Genomic DNA, 15,934 nt, shown 5'->3' with positions numbered 1-15,934 from the left:
GCACTGTGTTCATGGGAGTAGGCAAGCACATACCTGTCGTACAGGTGGCTGACATTCAATTCTGAGAAGGAGCGAGGCAAAGGGAAGAGGGCGACGCGGCGCACAGCATGGCAGACATAAAGGAAGCAGCATGTCCTGTGGGAACGCTCCTCTCGTGCTCACTGGGTAGGAAACCCCCAGGAAGCACACGCACACACATCATTAAAATGAGATCAAGAACAACACACACACACAACCGAAGTGAGACAAACAGAAACAGAGGCCCACACGTCAATAAGAAATAACATCAAAGCCAATCTCATTTGGATGGTATTCTAATTTTATATTTGAAATAGGAAATTAGTACTTTCATTTGTTTTTGTACAAAGAAAACTGAAACCACCACCTTAAAGTATATCATATCTTACATAATCAGAGTGTAGTAAAATCAATCATGACTTAGTTTCACCTTTTGTAGTTCATATTCTAGGGCGGAGGGCAGACAAAGCGCAGCACAAAGTAAATGTTTGATCAATGTGAGTGTCTACGCTCCTGCCATTGATCAGCAATCAACAGTAAGCATGGATTGGCCGACCAGTGTTTCAGTACAAAAAGCAATCTCACGCATGTCATACATTTACCGATACTTTTCAAATCAGAAAAGAGTGTGAATAGATTTCGCAACATATGAGGAAGGGGGGGGATGGACGAGGAAATTTGCATGTCTGAGAGCCTAAAGTTTCACTGTGGTGAGAAGCTCGGCTCTATTATCTACCTGGATAATCTCTCGCTCCCCTGAACAAGAAACCAGTCAGACGGCCCTGCCTGTGACGCCAGCAGTGAATCATTAGGGTGCTGCTCGTGCGGAAATAAAACCAGAATTCAAACTATCTGAACATAACCCCCACCTTGTTGTCACCACACTAAGACACGGAATGACAAAAATGCTTCACCTAATACTTTGACAATGAAGCGCACTGGTTTGTCAGTTTCGTAACTCTGTCATCATTAAAACAACAGAATGAAAGCTGGCATGTAAGAAAAAAAGGAGGGTTAAGAAAGCTTACAATGCATTTGCATTGCCCATCCCATTATCGTATTTGATGACAGTCCTTGAATAGTATTTTAACACTTAGCGCAACTCTCAGAAACACATGCCATTAGGATGATATACAGTATACCAGAGATACTCCAGTATCGGTGTGAAGGTAAAATGTGTTTGGAACATGTGAAAAAAGTGTGTGAATTATGCATCTATGGAAAAACACTACATGACCGAAAGTGTGAGGACAGCGAGTGTTTGAGGACAGCGTTTCCTTCTTTAGCTTCCTTCAAGGGACAATTACCCAAAGAGGGGATTTTGTACTTGTACACAGAAGGTTTGGATGTTACCCATTGATGTGTCGATCTAAAAAAAAAAAAACTGCCTCATATTGGCTTTGGCTGAACTTCGATATCAATTTGTGCATATAATGAATGAAGACTGTGGATTTGTCGCCCATTTCTTGCATTATAAATCGCATTAGGAAGAGATCCTTTCATTGTCAGTGTGGACAAGAGGAACAGTTACAGCAACCAAAAATTGTTTTAATGTGCATATGTGCATGTGTTGTCTTAGGACACACTTGAAGAAGGTAAGCCTACACTCTAAACTATGGGCAGTAATATCTCTGTCCACATACTTATGGCCATATAAACAAGATTTTCAGGCAGGTTGTTGTGGGAGAATTGTGGTTTAGTGGAATGAATTAAGGCATTTTGACATAAACAGCAGCATCTCAATGTGTGCACAGCACAAGATGAAAATATACAAGAATACAAGTCTTTGCAGTTTTCCCAGTGTAAGATCAGAACATTTATGTGGTCACAAACGGTGGTTTTAACTGTTCACTAAGTGCTTTGAAACTTTGGATAGGCCAGACTGCAGTGTGTGGACCAAAATCAGAGGAACTTGCTGCCATCTGCTGTTGAAAATGGTACATACACGTTGAAAAGGCACTGATATGCTTCACATTGGGAGGTTTAGATAAAGGTAAACTTTCTGTTCCCTCATTTTGAATTGTCCATTCAGGGTCCCCTTATTGCTAGAGTGGGTGTAACTGCACAGCCTTACGTGTCTCAACAGTCTTCGTCTCCCTTCTACCCTCAAGCTCCTTGTCTGAGGTGAGGGTAGCTCTGCACTGTGCGCGCTATGCCGTCCTTCAGACCGACCACCGGTTTGTAGCCCAGGTCCTGCTTGGCCCGGTCACAGCTGTAGTAGTGATGGGTTCCAGCCAGAGCCACTCTCATTGGTGTAAAGGTGGGTTTAAAGGACACTAGAGGGCGCAGGATCAGGGCCAGAAGCCAGAGGAGCAAGGCCAGGCCGTACACGAGAGTGTAGGGGAGGTGGTAGCGAGGAGCGGCGTATCCCAGACCCACCAACACCTCAGACATGAAGTCCCAGAATCGAACTGGCTCGTCATTGGTGATGTGGTACGGCTGAAAGTAAAGCGGAAGATACAAGTTAAATGATAAAAGGTGTGTGACTCGCAACATGATTGTATGGACAGCATTGTTTAAACCGGCTCTGTGTTTGATTTTATTCTCACTCACTTTTCCACATATGGGGGAGTCTGGCCTCAGGCGTTCAGCAGCCAGGATGTGGCCATGAACTACATTCTCCACAAAGGTGAAGTCCACCAGATTGGTCCCGTCACTGCAGAAAACAAAGACAGAGTATTAAATTAAGAAATACACCATTAAGAATACAAAAAAAAGGAGGTTAATCATTCAGCGCACTGGTACAACAGTCCGTGGGTGTGAGCGACTATCGCTAAAGAAATTTAAACTTTTCAAGTGGCAGGGGAGACGTGGGTCGGCCGGTGAGAGAGAGAGAGAGAGAGAGAGAGTGGTTTAAGAGGAGGGAGAGTGGAGGTGTAAGTAGGTGTATAAGTAGGTTTGAGAGATAAAAAAAAAAGTCAGAATCCAGTATTTGACTACAGCGTGAAAACATAAATTAATGCAAATATGATTTTAGAGAAGTATTATGGTAAAAACAAGATTAGCAGAACAAGCTGCAGCCTCTGAATACTGGAGCCTCACACGTCGTTGATGATTCAACAGCGTGCACCTCAATACATATTCATATTTTTTACTATTTGCAGTGATTATTGCTGAAACCAGTTGGATTGGCATCATTGGTTAAACCCCTACGACTTACCCGATGATGAACTTCATCTTGCCCCTGCGAGCCGCGTCCACTAGAATAGGAACCAGCTGGGGGTCCCGAGGGCCAAAGATGCCATGAGGCCGGATGGCAACTGTGAGGAAACCCTTCTCCTTGTCACAAGCCTCAAGGACCAGCTGAAACACAAAGACAGTAGAACATATTCCAACTCTGCATCCTTATTCCTCTCATCTCTCTCGTGGGTGTGGCTGATTGTGAAGAGCATGGATCAGATGACGTCACATATACTAAAGTGTTGTGGAGCAACAGCACAAACTGGGCTACACTGGTGAAACCAATATTAAAAATACCACTCTCCAACCTTTTCTTGCACAATCTTGGTCTCTGTGTAATAGTCGATGGGCTTCTTGGCGTATGGTAGATCCTCTCTCCCATTCTTAACGTCCGTCCCTTCAAACACTACACTGGCACTGCTCGTCAGGACCAGTTTCTGGCAAAAAAAAATAATAATCACAAAACAGTTAAGCCACTTCGATGGCATCTTTCATCCCTGAACAGTGAATAGCAGGCATAAACAAAAAAAGAAAATCCTAGCATCTCACCACAACCCCTCCCCCCTCCACTGCCTCACCTTTACTCCAGCCGCGACACAGGCCTCAATGACGGTGCGTGTGCCCTGAATGTTGACCCTCTCAAATAGCCCGCGGTCATCGCTGGAAGGGGCAGGAGAGGCACAGTGGAAGACCAGGGACACATCCTTCAAAGCCAACAGCAGAGCCTGGAGCAGAATGTGACACACACCTTACAGCTATTGACAATTGTTCCATGTCTAATATATATACTGTATATGAGGTCAAATGTGCAGGCCCTTAATTAAATACTCACGGTGCTATGCAAGGCCTACATGTCCCTGTCTTATCTATATTGTTCCAGAATGTTGCCAGTTTTTGGTCTTGTGTTTAGTCAGGTCAAGTCTCACAACAGTCAAGTCCACATTTTTTGTGATTGATGTGGTACTCGAAGGGGGCAAGTGTCACCTGTTTGTCGCAGAGGTCTCCCTGGTGGAAGGTGACGCCAGGCAGCTCGTAGCTCTGGCGGATGTCGAACACAGAAACGGAGTAGCCTCGATCCAACAGCTTCTCCACCAAGTGTCTGCCCAGGAAGCCAGAGCCCCCGATGACTGCACACCGCTTACTGCTCTGTATGACACCGGTTGATACATGTCAAGCGAACAAACAGCACTGGCATCATGAAAAAGTTCAAACTGATTTTGCACCATTAAAAGAAACGTCTCAACTCACCGGTCGCACGCGCGTGGCCATGATGATGAGGTGAGCGAAAGAGTCAGTCACCGTGGTGAAAATATGTTCCCTTACAAGTGGAATAGTAAGTAACGAAGAGTTTTCCGAATTATATAAAACGCAGCACCTAAATGTGACAACTTTTAACACAAGACGCACGGAATAAACTACTGTATTTACCTGCGCGTGCAACGAAAACACTATAAACTATGAACTGTCTGAATGAGCTGAGTGACAAGTGGTCTGTGATTGGTGGAGCCAAAGCTCAGCACGAGGATGATGTTTGAGAGTGGCCAATGGTGTACAAGATACGTCAAAGAACGCCACAATTTAAACCAATCGGAGCACACGAAATGGTTCTTTCCACCTCCTCGCTCAAAGACCACGCCCCCTGGTATTCGTCAGACCAACGACACAGCGGGTAAACGAGAAACTTGTTTAATGTAGCTTTTGTCCTTAAGCAGCCTAATGATTTTTTCCGAGAACATTTTCTCCTTCCCTGGGCTTTTGTTTTCATTTTTGTATTTCGTTTGCTCATGCATATCATTGAGCTCAACATTAAATAAACAGAGACAGATAAACCAATGTCCATATGACTGCCGAATACCAGTTGATTTCAAATAGAACTACAGTATGAAGGAAAAACGTGTAGGCTAATAGAAGAAAGGGATAATAGTAAAGAGAAAAAAAGTAAAAGAAACAGCTATAATAAAAGAAAACAAGTATTTAAACGTATAGTTGATATGATAACATATTTGAGGTGAGTAGCCATAGGCTAGCCACAGAGTATAGCTGTACTACTCCGGACCCTTATGAACCATTTCCTCTAAAATCTAATCTGAAATTAGACAAATTGTCTCATGAACGTGATTTGAAGTTAGCTCATGAATGAGATTTTGAAGGGCTTTAATTTTGAAATGCTACATCAGAATGTCCTGGTTCTCTCTGAGTGACACCTTGAGGCAGTCTGCTATTAACCTGTAGTGAAAAGATTTTGTAACGATGCACCATTTCTTTTCAAATCTAATCTGAAATTCAAAGTAAATTGGCTCGTGAATGACATTTTGACGGTCTTTAATTTTGGTCAGAAATGTCCTGAACACATACATATCAGTAAGTCAGATATTATTAATTTCATTATCTTTCCAGCAACCCTTAAATCAAAGAATAAAGACACAATTTGGTTGTATTTTCCCTTTAACTCACGAGATGCAGGTAACATGTTTTATACTTAATGTTAATATAATTAATTTAATCTTATTTCCACAAATGCAATTTGTATATACGCTTAGTTGACATCTTATTTTGGAAACCGGAGTTGTCTGACGGCAATCTTTCACGCTTATTTGACATCTTATTTTGAAAACCGGATGTTGTCTCACGTTAATCTTTCCGCTAACTTTGCAAAGTCCTTCGCTGACTCCCGATCTGTGCCGTTTGAATGCGTTTACCGTGAATTTCTTTTCTGTTAAAACGCTAATCTGAGGTCTGCAGACACTAGATGGTGTATTGAGATGCGCGAGGAGCAAATGCACCATTTATATTATGCAATGTGTAATATCATGTATTTTGCAATAAATATGAAACAAATACTTTCCCATGCTTCATATTCTGTCTCAGTGTTTTATATTTCTACAGGAAATCAAAGGAGGTTTCATTTCAGTCTCCAACGGCTCTGAATGTTCTGATCGTGCCTTGCACCCCGTGATCTTCAGCAGCCAATCATCTTTTTGCCCGACTGGTGCGTTTGATTTTGACTCGCGCTTGTGCCTGATTGTGTCCTGCTTTAATTGCTCAATGCAGATCAAATAATCGGCTTGTCTGCTAACACAAAGGGTGAACAAATCAAACGCCTGGGGCTCCATAACGGCAGCTCCTGGACGGACAAACCTGTGCATGTTGTTAGCTAGAAACGTCAATTTTCCGCGCGTTTTAGCAGCCGTTCCTGCGAAATAAATAGAAGGTTTTGAGGAATAGGAGACTATCTCATTGTCAGGGTAATTAAACAGGTAATGCGAGCAACTGATGCAAAGTATAAACCGTTTGATCATCTCCTCCCTAAATGATAGGAAGGCTTCATAGACCAGAGGACAACATATTGCCTAATAGATCTGCAGCTCCTTTTTGTCAATCAAATAAACAGCAACCGATGGTGAGTTTAAATGTTTCATTCTAACCTGAATGTTTGTTAGTGTGTCGCATTGGAGGTGATGGGAATATACATTATTCCTTTCGGGGAGGTGCTACTTTTTACCCAGGCACCTCTCTGATTCTGTTGTCATCATAATGGTTCTTGTGTCTAGTCTACAACAATGAAGAATTGTTTCCCTCTGCCTCCCCTCCTGTGTCCCCACCAGGCAACCAGTGCCAAGAGACCATCCCTGCAGGGTCCTGTGCCACCTCCTCGCAAGAAGACGACCCCCAAACCAGAGCTGACCGAGGAGCAGAAGCAGGAGATCAGGGAGGCCTTCGAGCTGTTTGACACCGATGGATCCGGATACATCGATGTCAAGGAGCTGAAGGTAAAAGTGCCCGGACGCTGATCACAACCTCACGTGTGGTGTCAGAGGGGGGGGGGGGGACAGTTTTGTGTGTGTGCTTCACTCTCTCACGTTTCTCACACTGTGCCAGGTTGCAATGAGAGCTCTGGGGTTTGAACCAAAGAAAGAGGAGATCAAGAAGATGATTGGCGACGTGGATAAGGACGGCACAGGGAAAATCTCTTTCGCTGACTTCCTCTTTGTCATGACTCAGAAAATGGTAGATATGTCATGAAATATACTAAATATGCAACCCCAACTGTCCTTTATGTGTCTTTACTTTCAAAAGGAGTTACTGGTTTTGTCCTGCAGTCTGCAGAATGTCGATTTTAAACCAGTTTATTTATTAGAGCCCACAAACTGCACCCTGTTAGCCACATTTAGATTGACCGTTAACTGGTATTGCTTTTCATTGGCACACACAAACTGGCCACATTTCTGTTGTCTGTTCTTCGCCGACTACATACCCCCTGCAGAATGGCTGTTTGTGGTAAAACTACTCTCCATCTTTTCTGATTTTAGGCCGAGAAGGACTCCAAAGAGGAGATCCTGAAAGCTTTCCGCCTGTTCGACGACGACGAGACGGGCAAGATCTCATTCAAGAATCTGAAGAGAGTTGCCAAAGAGCTGGGAGAGAACCTCACAGATGAAGAGCTGCAGGTAAAGCACACCATTATGGAATGAAACAATATTAAGATACATGAAGACTCACAGCAGACTACTGAAGCTCACAGGCCGGTTGTGTTTCCAAGACAATGGTTTTTGAATCCGGTCAACACACAATTGTGCGAATGAATGCTTCTAAACTACCTTGATTTGCTTCCTACATTCTTCTTTTCATCTCCTGTTATATTGTGCGCCTCTGTAGGAAATGATAGATGAAGCAGACAGGGATGGAGATGGAGAAGTGAACCAGCAGGAGTTCCTGCGCATTATGAAGAAAACCTGCCTGTACTGAAGGAAGTGCATGACATTGGGTTTGTTGATGTGGAGGGGTCCAGTGGTGGTGCCACATGTAATGCTGCTCGTATATCTAATTTACCTTTCCTTATTATTGTGTTTTCATTTCCACTTATAGTCAATCAAAAGGTTTAACTGTCACATACTGTCACTGGAAGAAAGTTGTATAAGACTCGTGGTCAATTGCCAAAATATCATCCTCTGACTTACATGATAATCGACATTACATTTGCCCAAAAAAAACGAAAGAGATCACTCTCTTTCCTGCTTGGAATGCTGCATACTTTCATGAAGAATACATTTGTTGTATTAAGGATAATATGTAGGTTATTCATTGTCAAGAAATCTCAGTGCCTATGTCAATACGGTGACAAACACAGTACATTCCAATGCTTTGATTGATAGTACAGTATGCGCATTAAATTTGGTTTACACTGGCAACTCCAGTGTTTCATGTCTCACCTCAGTGCTACCTGTGGATTTGTGCCTCTTAAAACGGGTGATTCCACTATCTTTAAAATATGATTGATTGTGTATGCATTTTTCTTGTAGCATTGATTATGTATCCCTCTGTGTATAACGAATGTATAATATACAAAATACTCTGTATTCTTGAATGTTTTGTAAGATGCATAGTGACTTTAATGAGTAGATAAACAGCATATAAGTGTTTACGGTACAAATTAAATATCTTGAAGCAGTTTGTCCTGCCTTTTATGATTTATTATCATAAGCATCCCTCATCATTCATCTAGTTATCAGTGTTTGAACAGCTTGACTCCTGTTTTTTCTTTTCACTCACATCATTCATTTTACTGCTGCCGATAAATTATTTACAGGAAGATGCTGCTACCTTACCACAGCTTATTGACTCAGTTATCCAACCCGACTATTAAAAACAATCAAGTAAATGCAAAGCGTTATGCAATAAATGTGGATAAGCTGCTGTGCTGAACAGGAATATACCGCTCTTCTCTTTCAGGCAGCCCAGGAAAAAATAATGACACCCCAAGGTTGTAAATGGTGGTGGTTGCTATATCCAGAGCATCGCTGTGCAGGTAGCCAGGGATCAGGTAGCTGTCCATGACTACCGGAACAGAAAAGAGGACGGTCTGAGCTACCTGCAGGGTCAGGGTCACACAGGCTCTCTTGGTGCAGAGCGGTCCTGCACGCATGTCCCAGCAAAGCAGACAGAAGCACCCCAGGATGGTCAGAGAGCAGAGAGGCACCACAACAGCAGTTCCCACTGTGCAGTAAAGTACCAGAGCCGATGTCCCTGACAGGCAGGGCGTAAGGATGAGAGGACCACAGCGGGGAAGGGTAAAGTTGACCTGGACGGAGTTTAGGCTGATACCCAAAGCCATGCTGCTGAGCAGTGTCCATATCGCTGCAACAGTTGCTCTCTTCCTTTGAGGACACATCAATAACTCATAGTGCAGGGGCCACTTGACAGCTACAAAGCGGTCCATAGCCAGAGCTGTGGTCAGGAAGAGGTCCACCTACACAAAAAAGTGAGGACATAAAGTAGATGCTTTTTATTTTCTGTTACCTGCCACGTCAAGGTTTTAGAAGTGCAGTTTTCATAATAGATGAGTCACAGCAGGCAGACTGTCTACAGAGTGTAGAGCATGAATTTAGGTCACATTTATGTCCATGGCCGTGCTTTTAAAGAGGCCTCCAGATAAAATGAGTGTTGTTTTGACTGTGAATTACTATGCTGCCCTTTGGTCGTATATTTGTTCTACTGTGAATATTTCACAAATAACACCCTGCATGGAAATTAAGCAACTCCACAGTGGAGATTTTATACATTAATGATATGGAGTAAGCATGAAAAACTCAAAACAAATTATTAGTGGATGTACATTATCAGGACTACACAATAAGTTAAAGGATAGGTTTACATTGTTTAAACAATAATCACATGCCCATTGTTACATTGAAGGACTTATTGGTCGCCGCAGATGTGCCTCCTGTCCATACTGGCTGTGAGGAGATTCCTTCTGAATGCCATCTCAAAATCCACAGTCTTCAAGCTAAAATGAATTTCAAAATCAGCCAAAGGTAAAATAACTTTGTATCTTTTAACTTTACTGTGTTTTTAGTAGAACATTCTCTCTTTATGTTACTACTGTTTTCCTCCACCAGAGCTCAGCTGTCTGTGGATACCAAAAGAGGATTTTTCTGCCTTTGAAATGACTAAAATCTAACTTTGTAGATACCAATTGATGTGACTGCTGGTAAAACTAAAGAAGTTGTTTTTACACATAACGAGGATTCAATACATTTTGTCCCCATCACTTAGACTGCATTGGAATCACATTAGGAAGAGATCAGTTCTTGGCAAATATAGACAAGGAACAATTACAGTAAGAATTCTGATACTTATGTGCATAAGAGATTTGAAAACATGAGGCACAATGAGTAGGATTTTCAGTTTTCACATCTGTGTCTCCTGATGGTCAACAGTCCGTTTCATTCTAATGACTGATCGAGACTGAATCTTCTCGTCATGTGCCAGCATCACAGGCTGTCCATTTACTCAGCTCCACCACATCAACGTGTCAGACCTCATCCCTGTGGACGGTGATGTGTCAGCTAGTGTTTGTTATCAGGATCACATTTGCTTATTTATACAAATGGTCTGGGACAATATTAATGCATTTGTACAGAATTGTATTCTACCAGTCAATATTTGCCCGATTGCAGAGGTGCAGTCATGGAAAACATAACTCCATCCTCTCACACATTACCACATTTCTGTAACATATTTTTAAAAGATGCTTTAAACTTGGACGAGAAAAAGTAATTTTGTAACCCAACAATCCCGTAAATGAGTAGATCAGTATGAACCCTCTATAACCAAAGGGACTGAAACCGGATTCAGAAAATTACAAATTGTATGTAAAAGTAACTTCCAAAATCTATAATGTTTTCTGTGTCAAACATGAACAAACGATTAACTAAAATCAAAATGTCAAACCATTTAATGTACGGTCACATTTAATCTTTATTTATAGAGTTCCTAACAGGAAGATAAAACCAGTCAAATACATGGATAAAAATCATACGTTTACTGTACAGTACAATGCCAATCACTGGAAGATTCCAGCAAATATTAGATACCAGGGATGAATTTCATTGTTTGACACGGCCTCATCCACACACACACACACACACACACACACACACACACACACACACACACACACACACACACACACACACACACACACACACACACACACACACACACACACACACACACACACACACACACACACACACTCGGGAAAATGAACTTAATGTTTAGGCTCAGATTGTTTTTCAGTGCCAGTAGACCCAGTCTAAAAATCACATACTGATGAACACAGAAATTACATGAAAAACATTGAAATAGATTCATTATCAATAGTCACAGCTGCATTTCAGAATGTGAACAGGTTTGAACACGTGCAGCTCAGTCCATGGCTGCAGGTACAGAGAGCATCAGGATCTCAGCTTTGACTTAGTTTAGTCTTGGAGGCAAAGTCTGCACTGAGTTTACGCATCACTTCCCCGTGGCTTTGTCCCGTTAGCTCCAGTCGTACAGTCCCATAATTCTCTTTGACAAAGTTGGCAAAAGGTGTGGGGGCCCGCGGCTTGGCAGACGTCAGTAAGACAAGTTGTCCTTTGCAGAGGGCACACGCGAACCTCTGCGTGTCCAGTGACTTGGAATGACGCCCGATCCTGTGAAGAATCATGAATTATATTACCCGGTGGGAAAGCGGCACAAAACTCAGTAAATGCAAAGGTGGATAGTGAAGAGCGACAGGAGGTTAATGGTTTTAGTCAATGTGCAAAGAGTCAAGACGTACGTGTTCTGGCAGCGGGTGCACTGGTACTGGAATTTGTACTTGATGTCGTAACTGTGGCAGCGGGTGACCATGGGCAGCTCAGGATGCGCCATAGTGGACTTGCGAGCATACAGCTTCCAGAAGTTTCCGTGGCCGTCCCTCACGCCATTGATCAGCCAGGTTGCAGCATGACACATCTCATGAATCAGCGTGTCCCTGAGACGATCTAGGAAGGGGCAACGAGGAGATGGTGATGAAAAGATTCAATCCAGCATAAACAGACAAGAGGATTTGACTATGCATGACATCACATATTTACATTCAGGGACTTTCAAGCAGACAGTTTATTACTTTGCTATATCTGGCTTACTAAAGCTTTACCTGCAGAATCACAGACTTTCTCCGACAGTTCGACGCGGGCATAGCGGTTCCCTCCACCTCGCTCCTGACCGGTGATACAGTAACCGGCTGTTTTCCGCATCTTCTTATTCCAAGTCACCGACATATCGATGGGGAGCTAGAAGTCATGTCAGACAAGGGAAAATAATACATTCTACATGTTAACAAAGCGATTACACAATCATTGAATACAATCAAAATCAGGTGAAAATTCAGACAGAATCAAAAGAAGGGAAACACTGTTCTTCATCACCTTACTGTCAAACACACTGGTATTGTACAGCTGGTACAGTCTACTGGTGAGTTCTTCCTTGTTCTGCTTAAAACTGCGGCCATAGCTGGAGCCAGGGTTTGATAATGACTGCAAGAAGCACCCGGGGGTCTTACACGGTGCTACCCTAGAAGGGAAAGAACAGGTGAACGCAAGACAAATGTCTGTGTATGAAAGACAGACTGGAGTGAGCGACGTTCGAGTCTGTATATGAAAGCTGCTCAGTAGATGTACCTGCTGGTGGGGCCGTGTCTGGGCTCTGTCTGACTCACTGTGGGCTTCAAGATGTTGGGTTTTCCAGGTGTCGTCACACTCAGAGGGGTTTCCCCAAATGATTTAGAGGCTGGTGTTACAGGTGTCTTTACAGGAGGAACTGACACAGGAAAATATGTAATCACAAAAGATAACAACTAGAATACAAAAACAACACCTAGAGATTGTTTAAAATGCGACAATCCAAACAAAACAAGTTACCATGGGTGCTCCTAGGTGAGAATGTCGTGCCAGTGAACTTGTTTTTATTTTTCAGTCTCTCCAGCAGGGATGTGAACTCCTCCTCAGAACTGTCCGATTCATTCAGCTTAGAAGGTGCAGATAGAGTGCGTTTTGGAGAGGCCAGGGATGTTAGAGTTTTGTGGGGAGGAAAAGGAAAAGGAGAATGGACGGAAAGGAAAGGCAGCGGTGGCGAACTGTCCTCTTCATCACACCGCAGAGCATTATTCTTGTTCGCCTTCGGCAGAGTTTTAGGTTTTAAATGGCGAGTCCTCCAAGTGCTCTTGACCACAATGTTATCGTCATCATCATCATCACTGTCACTAACGAAGACTGGGGAGTCACAGTGAGACAGCGGTCTCCTCGGTGGAAGCTGGGCTGCTGGAGTGTTGCTCTTCTTAGGCACTGTAAAACAGTGGACACAAAAACATCACTGTTATACACATATAGTGTTAAGTGTCCTTTCTTTGAAATATAACAGAACATCAGCACTGATAGGGTCTTTCAAAGTTACCTTTAAAAGATGGTTTGGTCTTAATAAAGTCATCATCTGATGAGCAGTCATCCACTATGAACTTTTTGAGGCTTAAGCAAAAACAAAAGATAAAACATATTTTTAAAAACAGAATTTTCCAGACATTGACAATGATTTAGTCGAAGAAAAATACATTTAAAGAAAGAAAAAAAAACTCACCTATCTTCACTCCCACTCTCTGATATTTTCTTAGGCTTGACATTAGGGGTTTTCACTCGTTGCAGAACTTCAATGTGCAAAATGAGAATTAAGGAGAGTAAGATGAAGTGTATAAAAGATGTTTTCCTCATCATCTAACTGATGAATCTACTGTTGCAGAAACAGAGAACTGTACCCAGAAGAAAAAGGTTCCTTACATGTCTCGAAACCGTCGTCATCGTCCGAGCTCACCACAACAACATTTAAACTAAAAAAAACAAACAAAATGCTTTAGAACATAGAACTAAACAGAAAACTTTAAAGAGCGAAATGAAATGGTAAAAGTGAAACCAGAAAAAACACAAAGATGTTGCTTCATGAAAACATTTTCCGCTCACTCCGTACCTGACTTTCTTTGCAACACTACGTGGCTTCAGTGAGGCAGGTTTAGTCTTCGGTGTAGCCCTTCCCACAAGAACTAAGGAATAAAAAGGTCAAATGAACACATTAGTGTTTGTAAACAGAGTCATTCAATTCAGCAATATGAATTCATACACTTTAACTCACATTGGTCAAAATCATCATCGCTGGACTCAATCAAGGGCTTGTTTCTGTAGCCGTTGCTCTTGGAGTATTGGTTCTCCTTCTCTGAGTTATCTTCACTATCAGAGCGGGAAAGCTGGACCGGAGAGGCCGAGTGATCCACCGATCGATGCCCACTCGTGGCATTATGTCGAGTTTTACCAATCGAGCTCATCAGCTACAAACAATAATGACAGACAGAAAACTAACGATTATTTTCATCATCAATGAATCTGTTTATTTTCTTGATTGATAAATTAATAATTTTGTTAATGAAATTGCAAAATAGTATTTTTTATTACTTGTTTTAGTCGACCAAGAGTCCGAAATAAATATATATTCCGTTTGCTATGATAGGTGACTATAAAAGCACAATATCCTCACATATAAGAAGCTGGAAACAGCTTTTGCTTGTAAAAAAAATACGAAAACGATTCCATTCTCAAATGAGTTAGAGATTTAATAGCTTTCACTCTACTTATCATTTAATATGTTTGTATACTAGCAATAATATTTATCCCAGTAACCCAAAAACACATAACGTTAGCTTATAGTGAAATATAGTGAAACAAACCTTTTTTTCTGCTGTGTCCAGTCCTCCCTCGTCAGCCCAGCCCATCTTCTTAGCAACTCCTTGAAATAGTTTGCGGGTATCATCATTCATTGTTTCCCCTGCTCTGTGAAAACGGTACACAAGTCAACACGACATTTAACATTTAAAGTCCAGCGCTAACGTCAAACCTTTCGAATATAATTAACTAACGATATAAACACTCAGTGCGGCTAAATGGTGGTTAAAACAACCGTTCAACCTGTTCGTTTTAATGCAATTAATCTGTTAACAGGTTCTAAATGTACACACGCGCTTACTGTAGAAAGAAACGTTAGCGTCACTGTTAGCAACTTGCTAGCTAACATTAGGTCTGGACTCGAGCTAACATTCTGAAAGCGGTTCAGACTTTCCCCTTAGTATGCATGAACCGCACACTGAATATTAATAGTTTTGCTAAAATAATATATATTTGATTCAACAGATGATTACCAAATTCGCGTCTGCTGTTGTAAATACAAGACGTAGAGATGACAAACCGAGCTAAACGATGGTAAATTCAAATACTGTGCTCCATTAGACCGGAAGTTGTCGTTGAAGACATTCGACCAATCGAAGCGGGTTTATATGACAAGAGGACGTTATGTCCACGCCCACCATCATAGAGAAACAGCGCCGCTGTTCGTGTGAAAACCAACCTAAAGAAAAGATACAAAGCGGGCTCGACTACAGTTAACATTTGTATACAGAAAACGTGAATATATATATATTTTTTTAATATTAGATTGCTGGCGGAATTACTCAACTGTATTATGGTAAAAAATAATGTCAATCTTAAAGTTGTCGATATCGGACAGAATGGTCCGGACCCTAGCAAACACTACAGTGCCTCAACATTACCACTAGCATCTGTACTTTTCAATTTGAGCACATGAATTTGTTAATGTTGAACCAAGAACTTTGGCATTGTGAAACCTCGAAATTTACTTCATTAAAATATATGAATACATGCTCCTCTAGTGGTCTTTTTTCACCATTGAGAGCACATATACCTGGCAACCCATAGCAGATTAAACATCTTTTATATCATTACAATGCACCAAAAAGACTAAATCCATTTGAGGAACTACCAATTCTTCACTTATTTTACAATTATTGCCGCAAAGAGCAAAAAGCCTATGCTAG

The 15,934-nt window shown here is 41.9% G+C and overlaps 3 protein-coding genes across 3 annotated transcripts; 1 reads left to right on the top strand and 2 right to left on the bottom strand.

Annotated features, from left to right (window-relative positions):
* Positions 1-301: 301 nt before the first annotated feature.
* nsdhl (NAD(P) dependent 3-beta-hydroxysteroid dehydrogenase NSDHL) lies at positions 302-4,655 on the bottom strand. The gene is made up of 7 exons (XM_076103233.1): positions 4,447-4,655; positions 4,183-4,344; positions 3,777-3,923; positions 3,507-3,635; positions 3,179-3,321; positions 2,572-2,674; positions 302-2,457 (listed from the first exon to the last, which is right to left on the bottom strand). The coding sequence occupies exons 1-7, from the start codon at positions 4,465-4,467 to the stop codon at positions 2,125-2,127; spliced, it is 1,038 nt and encodes a 345-aa protein (XP_075959348.1). The 5' UTR covers positions 4,468-4,655; the 3' UTR covers positions 302-2,124.
* Positions 4,656-5,617: 962 nt separating this feature from the next.
* Positions 5,618-8,647, top strand: cetn2 (centrin, EF-hand protein, 2). Its single transcript, XM_076103167.1, has 6 exons — positions 5,618-6,187; positions 6,516-6,598; positions 6,804-6,968; positions 7,078-7,206; positions 7,509-7,646; positions 7,855-8,647. The coding sequence occupies exons 1-6, from the start codon at positions 6,046-6,048 to the stop codon at positions 7,942-7,944; spliced, it is 747 nt and encodes a 248-aa protein (XP_075959282.1). The 5' UTR covers positions 5,618-6,045; the 3' UTR covers positions 7,945-8,647.
* Positions 8,648-11,229: 2,582 nt separating this feature from the next.
* gcna (germ cell nuclear acidic peptidase) lies at positions 11,230-15,858 on the bottom strand. The gene is made up of 12 exons (XM_076103781.1): positions 14,774-15,858; positions 14,185-14,377; positions 14,023-14,095; positions 13,836-13,885; positions 13,639-13,705; positions 13,459-13,529; positions 12,927-13,349; positions 12,687-12,825; positions 12,435-12,579; positions 12,164-12,299; positions 11,804-12,008; positions 11,230-11,675 (listed from the first exon to the last, which is right to left on the bottom strand). Exons 1-12 carry the CDS (start codon positions 14,861-14,863, stop codon positions 11,444-11,446), a joined length of 1,824 nt encoding a protein of 607 aa, XP_075959896.1. The 5' UTR covers positions 14,864-15,858; the 3' UTR covers positions 11,230-11,443.
* Between the last annotated feature and the right edge of the window lie 76 nt (positions 15,859-15,934).

The sequence above is a fragment of the Anarhichas minor genome, unplaced genomic scaffold (assembly GCF_050575085.1).
Source record: "Anarhichas minor isolate MPS153535 unplaced genomic scaffold, ASM5057508v1 ptg000028l, whole genome shotgun sequence".
Classification (NCBI taxonomy): domain Eukaryota; kingdom Metazoa; phylum Chordata; class Actinopteri; order Perciformes; family Anarhichadidae; genus Anarhichas; species Anarhichas minor.
This window is presented reverse-complemented; position numbering and strand designations above follow the sequence as displayed.

What these genes read in the sequence shown, in the direction of transcription:
- gcna (XM_076103781.1), bottom strand. Translation starts at nt 14,863, where the DNA reads ATGAATGATGATACCCGCAAACTATTTCAAGGAGTTGCTAAGAAGATG. An exon ending in CTCACCTAGGAGCACCCATG is followed by an intron (nt 12,826 to 12,926) that starts GTAACTTGTTTT and finishes TTCCTGTGTCAG; the next exon opens with TTCCTCCTGTAAAGACACCT. An exon ending in AGACACGGCCCCACCAGCAG is followed by an intron (nt 12,580 to 12,686) that starts GTACATCTACTG and finishes TTTCCCTTCTAG; the next exon opens with GGTAGCACCGTGTAAGACCC.
- cetn2 (XM_076103167.1), top strand. Translation starts at nt 6,046, where the DNA reads ATGCTTCATATTCTGTCTCAGTGTTTTATATTTCTACAGGAAATCAAA. An exon ending in CAAATAAACAGCAACCGATG is followed by an intron (nt 6,599 to 6,803) that starts GTGAGTTTAAAT and finishes TGTCCCCACCAG; the next exon opens with GCAACCAGTGCCAAGAGACC. An exon ending in TTGTCATGACTCAGAAAATG is followed by an intron (nt 7,207 to 7,508) that starts GTAGATATGTCA and finishes TTCTGATTTTAG; the next exon opens with GCCGAGAAGGACTCCAAAGA.
- nsdhl (XM_076103233.1), bottom strand. Translation starts at nt 4,467, where the DNA reads ATGGCCACGCGCGTGCGACCG. An exon ending in CCAAGATTGTGCAAGAAAAG is followed by an intron (nt 3,322 to 3,506) that starts GTTGGAGAGTGG and finishes TTTGTGTTTCAG; the next exon opens with CTGGTCCTTGAGGCTTGTGA. An exon ending in AAGATGAAGTTCATCATCGG is followed by an intron (nt 2,675 to 3,178) that starts GTAAGTCGTAGG and finishes TGTTTTCTGCAG; the next exon opens with TGACGGGACCAATCTGGTGG.